Below are 8387 nucleotides of genomic sequence, written 5' to 3'. Positions count from 1 at the left end.
ATGTTGCACGTTGTTGAATGTCTTAAGTACACCCAACTGGTAATTGCTTGTACGCAGGTGGCATCAGTTCCCATGTCTCTGCTGTCCTAGGTTTACTCTACTGCGTATTATGACAAGAACAAGGAGAGGATCTACTTTCAAATTTTCAATCACCAGGAATCCATTTCAAAAGCCCGATTCTGCTCTCTGCTAAGGCTTGTTGTCGATGCTTCTGTCATCTCTCCAGATTTCATATCCATGACTTAGTTATTCTCGATGTTTTATGAAATGGGTTATATTGATGTTCTTACAACAGTGACTAAGTTCAAGAAGTCCTATTTGCCACCACAATGGAATGGGTTACTTACCCTTATCAACAAGAGTTTAGCAGAACGGGTTGTTGTATCTGATGGTACAAGTAAAGGTTTTATAACCATTCTCTACGGTCTCTACAATGGTATTGACTTGGATTACAGCTCTCTTATTTGGTCGCAACCGGTACAAAGTCTCAACTCATCAACAAGACATTCAGAGATCTCATATGGTCATTTTTGGACCATCGTTACTCGGAGGGCCATTGATAACTTTCAGATTCCAATTATGAAAAATGTTATGCTCTCCTCTGTGGCTACTTTTCATACCAAGAAGATTATCTTCTCTGATGCCACCATGTTTTCTCACATTGGATCAATACCTGAAACAATGTACAGGTGTGTGTCGAGTGAAAGTAATATGATGGATGCCTACTGGAAACTTCCTCCCAAGGGTCCGAGAGAAGTGACTCCTGAAATGCAAGCCACATTTGATGCTGTGGAGAAACCAGCAAAGCGAGGGAAGAAGGCAGATACCAAGAAGGTGGAAACTGAAGGTCCTTCTACAAAAACTGCCATGTCTAAGAAGTGAAAGGCTGAAAAAGCTACCTCTTCGACTCCAAAGAAAGTCAAGAAAATGGCAAGGAGACCAAAGAAACCTTCTTCTTCAAGCTCAGAACATGATGAGGGGCAATCGGCTAAAGAGGATGAAGACGTTGGACACGAAGGTTCACCTAGAGGTAATACACCTCTTCGTTCTCCTAATCCCACTAAACAACACAATGACAAGGTTCCAACTCCTCCTCCATCCCCACCGATGACTACTGTTCCAGTTTCGGTTGCACAAAGTCCACCACCTCCTACAACACAAAATACTACCGCTGTTCCACCATCTCCACCAGCTAGCACAATACCCTTTTCTACAACCCCATTCCCACCTCCCATTATTTCACAAGCAACTACCACAACTACCCCAATCTCCACTACCGCAAACGAACCTCCAGTAAATGTCAACGTATCTTAGACGGGGACTAATACTGAAACCAAAACCCCTGTTACACCTAAACCTCCTTCACCACCACCCTCTAGTGATTTTGCTCCCACTCTAGGTGGTGGCGATATTGAGTTTGACTCAATGTATTATAGTCCTTACAGACTTCCCACCGATGAAGATGACGAGGCTCCAACAACAAGACAACAAGTGCAGTGTCTAGATGATTAGCTTGATCGTTTGCTCAATTCTTCATCAAAATACAATGATGTCGTGATGAAGGCTTTCTTGGACAATGCTTTTGAACAGTATACGGAAGCAATTGATAAATCCACCAAGACTGTTGACGCATCTACATTTGCCTGCAATAAAGCTACAACCGATGTTGCGGAACTCATAAACAATATCCAGATATTTCTTGATTCCCTTAAGGGACATGTTGATGACAATGCAGCTAAAGTAAATGCATCGGTTGACTCTCTCTCCAAGTCTCTTCAGGAGGAGAAACTCAAGTTTGATTCCGTTCGTTCTGATATTCAAGCCGAGAACACTTCTATTCTTAGCTCAGTAAATACTCATCTTGAGAAGCTCCACACTAATTTAGCAAAGGAAAACACATTGATGGAAGATCTTGCTCATCAAACCACTATTGTTGAAGTTCAAAAGGTTCAATTGGCTCACGTGGATCAGGAAATAACTTTGCAGAAAAAACCGAGCACGCAGTTTTCCAAAGTTGTGCTGGTGATGTTCTCAATATGCTTAACAATGTTCTTCAAGCTCATGATTCCATTCTTACTCTTACAATCTGGAATCACCTGACCACCAAGCTTCTTCCTGCAACTGAACGTCTTCGTGAAATGAAGGGTGTTACGAAGCCGTTGGTTACTCTTCAACAAGGAGGAGAAGGCACAAAGAGAACTACTACTGATAAACCGAAAGTCATTGTCAAAACAGAACCAAAGGTTAATGTAGCTTCGGGTTCTGGTGATCAAGAAAAGATAAAAGGTCTTGTTGAAGAAGATGATGATAGTGATAATGAAGAAAATATTGTTGATCCCCTAAAGTGAAAGAAAAGGGATCAGGAGTTAGATGAAAACCTCTGGATTACAAAGTAGACAGGGAGCGAAAGAAGAAGGAAGAGCTTGATGATCTTGCTTGCAAGCAAGCACTTTTTCCTCTTTGGACTAGGGAAACGCTAATCAAAGAAGCAATAGAGTTTCCAAGCATGTACTGGCTGGAACCTGTAGCTTCATTTGAATGCGGGAATTCGAAAGAGTCACATTTTGATATGACTATAACACGAAAGGGATTTGTTTTTCATTGTTTTGATTCAACGAAAGAAGTTCCCTCACCTTATCCTCGGGTTGATCGCGATCTCATCAATTATTATCTTCAGTTCGGTCAGCCTCAATACTTGACTTGGAGTGCATAGAAGTTTAAAACGGTCAAAGTATTGAAGCCTTCGCCTGCAGGGAAATTTCTTAATGTTCAATTCAGAATAACCCAAGGTTCAGACAACTCGATTTCTATGATATCCCTGGCAGATCTTCCTAACTTAAATCCTCATGATTGGAACTTATTGTACAACATTTTGCTCACTAATGCAAAGGAGTATGAGTCGATCCTGGATCATCTGAAGAGGATGTTGGCTTCCTATATCCATGAAGTTGCAAAGATGGATCAGGAGATTGCTAACGTCTTGAGAAAGAAACCAACTATGAAGCCAACTGGAAAGCCTGGAGATGTGAAAAAGATGAAGATAGGTCAAATTGATTCTACACATCTCACAATGATATTTACAAGAGGCGAAGGTGACAAATTTCTTTCTGCTCTTGTTGATAAGCATCTGTTCTCAACAGACTGCTTAGAGCACATAATCAATATTATCCATCGGTGTAAGCAGAACAATGAGTCAGACAAAAGAATTTTACTAACATGCTTCAGTGGTACATTTCTTTTAGACAAACTCTTTTGGCCATTATACCGAAGGTGTTCAAGACTGTCAAGAAGTCGACTATTGCTCAACAAAACTAAGCTCCTGACTCCATTGACACAATGGGGGAGATTGTTGGGTGTTTTGTGTTACGTCATGGGCTTAGTTTGAGTATTTCCGGAATGGGCTTGTCCATCCGTGATTATAGATTAGGGTTATGCTATTTGTAGTGCATGCATGTATGTCTTAGATACAGTAGTCATTATTATTATTATTATATCTTTGTAACGCTAAACACCTCTACAGTCAAAGTTCTTTGTCGAGCACTTCTGAGGTATTAAAGCTTAATCATTTGACACCAGTTAAACCATTCTTGTGTTCTTTATTGTTTTATTTATTGCTTTTCTGCTTAGAATCAATCGATCCTACTAGAACTTTGTTCTAACAGAGGGTTTCGGACCAAGAAGAGAGGCTCCGAGAATGAATAGTGTATTCGAAATGGGCTTCTTAATTGAGTATTCTCCTTCTGTTTTAAGCTGTTTTCAACAAAGGAAGGGATGGGATGGTACGGGTGTTTATAAATAAGTTGAAAGAGATTTGGTAGAGAGAGAGAGATAGAGAGAGAAAGAGATTGAGAGAGATATTTGTTTGTAGCCTTTGTTATGATTTTTCCTCATAGTGTTAGCATTGTAAAATCCGCTACGGTATGTTATGAGTGTTATACATCCTTGAAGGACACATAGTTGTGTTTATTGAGTTGGTACGTCACTCACCCTATTTAGGGTTTAGATCCATAAACATTTGAAACTTCAAAGCGATACTTTGTATTATAGTAGTAAGTTGTACATTAGGAAACATAGTGTAAACCCTAACATACTAGTACATGTCGAGATGATCGAGTTGACTTGTTGACTTTCTTTGACCTAAATTTGACGGTGGTCACATGGTGTATATGAACTCAAACTAAGGACTAACAGATTTTCTAAACATGTTTTTGAAATGAGAATACTTTTATTCAAGAAAAGAATTTTCTCAAAAAGATTTCATAGCAAATGGAGGATATGATGTGTATAGCCGGCTGTAGCTCAGGAAATAAGTAATTCCCAATATACCCATATGATATTGTATTTGTGCTATGAATTTTTATACATGCTTGAATGAAGGTTGTAGATATGCTAATGAATTGCATGATAGAATTGCCTGAAATCTGTGGTGCCTTATTTCCTAGAGAATTGTTTATTAGATGCTCCTTGAATTCTTTATTGGTAATGTTATTTTCTAGGTGTATGTTTTAGAGTTGTATACGATCAGGATTGCATAGTCCCATAATGATTTATTTAGCCTTGTTTCCTCATTTTTTGGTTGTGGGCATTGGGTAGAATGACTTATTCGACAATCTATTTGATTTTTTATTGTTTGTAACTTCCATGCACAAGGCAACCGTGGTGTTTTTATAGATATCTAGAAATTGGATTTTGTGGGAATGGAAGGAACCTAGCGAGGGAATCTAGGAAGTATAGCTTTATTCATATCGTTAGACCTATGCATGCATTAGAGGAGTATAGTGGTGCTATGTGAAGTGATTTGGGAGTCTTGGAACTATCCTTGAACATGTATGGATAGGTGTGGAAGGCAGTATTGAGCCCATACTACTGAAGGCACATTATCCATACTTGGGACAGGGAGTATTTTAGGATTACCGTGGAACTTGTAGGTGGGTATTCATAGTCTGGGTTTGCACTATGAATGGTTTGATGTGTTTCCATTATCTTTTAGATTAAGGATGGAGGTCTTCTGTGTTGGTAATGTAGATCAGAGTGAGGAGGTCGTTCATGACATCATAACTGCAAATATTTTGAGGTGCATGAGAGAGTATTTTCCTGTTTTGATCAGCCTACTTAGGGATGAATTGATTTCAATAATTGATGAGAAACTTAGGGTTCTTTTGCCTGATTTGGGGGGCCAGCCGTCTAAGGGCTCTATAGGTTTTGTTTAGGGACTTTGATGCTTATGGAGCCCCATATTTCACAGGGAGTAGGGAACCGATCATTCATATGTGTTGGATTGCTGATATGGAGAGTACCTTTTGCACTAGATTTTGTCCAAGGAGGCCAACTTCAGATTTGCGACATGTATTATGTGTGACAGAGTTAATGATTGGTGGTGCAAGGTTATCCACAGCCTCGAATTGGATGTGATCGAGTCCATGTCATGGGAGGATTTTTTTACCAGATTCAAGAGAGAGTTTGTGCCTGCAGCTGAAGTTCAACAGTTGACTCAGGAATATCTGGCACTTAAGAAAACATCAGAGATGGTGGCTAAGATCACTGCCAAGTTTAAAGAGAGATAGAGAGAGAGAGGGAGAGAGAGAGATGTTGTCCTTTGTATATGGCTTCGAAAGAGATGTGGATTGTTTACTACCATTATATGTTGAGGACAGATATCTGAGAGCACGTGAATATATCGAGTCATAAGACTCTTCTCAGTTTGGTGGAAGCACCTAGGGAGAGAGAGCTGGAGTTGGTGACCCAATAGAGGAAAAGGAGGCATAATTAGGTTCATAGAACTACAGTAACAACATGGAAGGCTAGGGTGGCGGGTTTTTTATTTTGGAGATCAAGAGACTCGCAGACCTTGCAGTAGGTGTGATCGGATTCATTTGGGTGTTTGTCATGTGCCTATTTCTGGATGTTTCAGGTGTGATTAGGAGGGTCACTTTAGCCAGGACTGTAGTTAGAAGTAGTCGCCAAGGGTATGTTTCTTTTAATGTCAGGCATTCCATATTAAGTCCAATTTTCCTTTGAGATCCGATGGTGTGGTTTTGGATGTGACACCTTTGAATTGGTAGTTACCGGGTGTACGACATGGGACAGTTAGAGTCCCAAGAGCCGGGTTTTGAGTTAGAGGTTTCCTTTAGTTTGGTTCAATGCAACAATCATTGATGTTATCAGAATCTCTTATATTTTTTTTGTTTTATTGTTTCAGTTGTAATCTTGGACGATCTATTGAGAGATATTATATTAGTCAACTTTGGTTTTAATGTGAAGTTTAGGTATGAATTGTTGTTGTTGTGAGGAACTCTATGGATTTGATCACTAAGGTTTATAGTTATACCTGAGCTTTTAAGTTTGTTTAAAGAATTTTGATTCCTTTTTGTTTGATAATGTTAGGTGTGGTTGTTAGGAACCATCTGATGGAATATTTGAATTGGTTTTGATATTCGAATGGCTATGAAGTTGTTAGAGTTTAACCAATTTCAAGTGGGGGAGACTTGCTCGTCAAATGGAATTATTTACGGGTGCAGATCAACCCGAAACTTCATATTCAAGGGTAGGAAGATAGCTAGTATGGTTGTTGTCCATGTTAGACCTTAAGTAGGAAATGATGTTCAGTAGTGAGATGTGATCAGGGAAGCAAATAACGAGGAGCCAGTTCATCTCGTACGACGGTTTGAAGCATCGGTAGAAGCACAAATTTTGGATTAGTATCTAGGTTCAAGCTGAGGGTTGTAGGAGGGACTTTCTATTTATTCTTGTCTAATGAAGGTTTTGGGGTTTGAAGGATGACCCTAACACATGATGGGGTCTAGTAGGTGACAGGGTCAATATCGTGTAAGAGTTTTATTCACTCTTTGTAGGTTATATGGAATACCATGGTTGGATCATGGTAGGAAAGACTGCACCTGGCCTGTAGCAATGGAAGTGATTGTAAGACTATAGTTGGATCATATCATTCACACATGGAAGACCATGGTTGGATCATGGAAGGAAATACTACACCTGGGTTGTAGCAATGTACATGATTGTAAGACTATGGATGGATCATAACATTCACATATGAAGGACCATGGTTGGATCTGATAGATTTTATAGGTTATTAAAACACATATGAAGCAAAAAAATTAAACCCTAAGTTCACATTCAACCTATAAAGGATCTATGTTTTCTCTAATTGACAAAAAGAGACAATGAGCATAAAGAAACCTAAGAAACCCTAGGTATTTCAAAAATGCAAGATGTATTAGGGTTTTACATACCTTTAATTTATTATAGAAAATAAATATTATTATCCTTTCCTTTGATTCTTCTAAAAGCAAGCACCAAAAGCTTAGCGCCTTTAATGGGTTATACCCGAAACCTTAGCAATTTGAAGATAAGCGAAGAGAGGAGATGGGGGAAAATTTTGTACTCTTCCTTGAGCTATCAAGTGGACGAAAATATAGAGCCTAAGGGTCCTATTTGTAGTTGCTTAAGGAACCCTAGAAAACCCTAATTTGAATATAACAATAATATTTCAAATTATGTAATTATCTAATCCCTTAATTATCTAAAAGGAACATTGCAGAAACCCTAAATGGACATGCCAAAACCGACCATCCCAAGAGGGTTCTAGAATCCTTTTCTTGTTTAACTTTTGAACAATTACAGCTTTGGTCCTTGCACATTTAATAAATCCAATTAATCCCAATTAATTTTTGATTAATTTGTAATTAATTAATACTACTTCTAATTAATATATTAATTTCATAATATATTAACAAATAATTTATTACAATTTATTAATCATATAATAAATCAATAAATCTACCTCTCTCTCCAAATGTCATCCTATTCGGTTACTTGTTTTGTGGGTAACCCAAAAAGAACATATCTTCTAATTTAAGTATATACTAATTTAGTTATGATCCTAGACACCTTCATCCAACAGTATCCCACTTGGATAAGTGTACAACTACAAATACAAGTATAACTTTTAATCACACAACAAAGTGTGCTTTCCGAAGCATCTGTCGAACTCTAATCCAATAATACATTGACCCTAAGATAAGTGATCAGATTTTCCTTCGTTGGTCAAGATAGTGTGTGGACATAAGACATGGATTATAATAATTCTCATTGTCCAAAATTATATTTTCTGATTTCCTAATTTGTGATGACGTCATTAAACTACTAATTGAACACATCAATTTAGTCCCAGCTGTACCCAACACTATATTGTCAACACCAAATCACCGAGGGGCCCAAGGATATCGCTTTTCCTGTTAAGGCAAAAGGAACGAATAAACTTTGACAATGTAACAACATCCTTTACTTACCAAGTGATACATGACATTACCATTTATAACATCATGCCACTGATGTGTATACGCTGTAACACCGTGAATTTCAAAATA

At 38.3% G+C, this 8387-nt stretch overlaps 1 protein-coding gene across 1 annotated transcript; it reads left to right on the top strand.

Annotated features, from left to right (window-relative positions):
• The first annotated feature begins 927 nt into the window (after positions 1-927).
• Positions 928-2348, top strand: LOC111877556 (pectinesterase inhibitor 10-like). The gene is made up of 3 exons (XM_023874070.1): positions 928-1305; positions 1564-1793; positions 1940-2348. Exons 1-3 carry the CDS (start codon positions 928-930, stop codon positions 2346-2348), a joined length of 1017 nt encoding a protein of 338 aa, XP_023729838.1.
• The last annotated feature ends 6039 nt before the right edge of the window (positions 2349-8387 follow it).

Source organism: Lactuca sativa, chromosome 3 (genome assembly GCF_002870075.4).
Source record: "Lactuca sativa cultivar Salinas chromosome 3, Lsat_Salinas_v11, whole genome shotgun sequence".
Lineage (NCBI taxonomy): Eukaryota > Viridiplantae > Streptophyta > Magnoliopsida > Asterales > Asteraceae > Lactuca > Lactuca sativa.
This window is presented reverse-complemented; position numbering and strand designations above follow the sequence as displayed.

What these genes read in the sequence shown, in the direction of transcription:
- LOC111877556 (XM_023874070.1), top strand. Translation starts at nt 928, where the DNA reads ATGGCAAGGAGACCAAAGAAACCTTCTTCTTCAAGCTCAGAACATGAT. An exon ending in AACCTCCAGTAAATGTCAAC is followed by an intron (nt 1,306 to 1,563) that starts GTATCTTAGACG and finishes GTCGTGATGAAG; the next exon opens with GCTTTCTTGGACAATGCTTT. An exon ending in CTTCAGGAGGAGAAACTCAA is followed by an intron (nt 1,794 to 1,939) that starts GTTTGATTCCGT and finishes CTATTGTTGAAG; the next exon opens with TTCAAAAGGTTCAATTGGCT.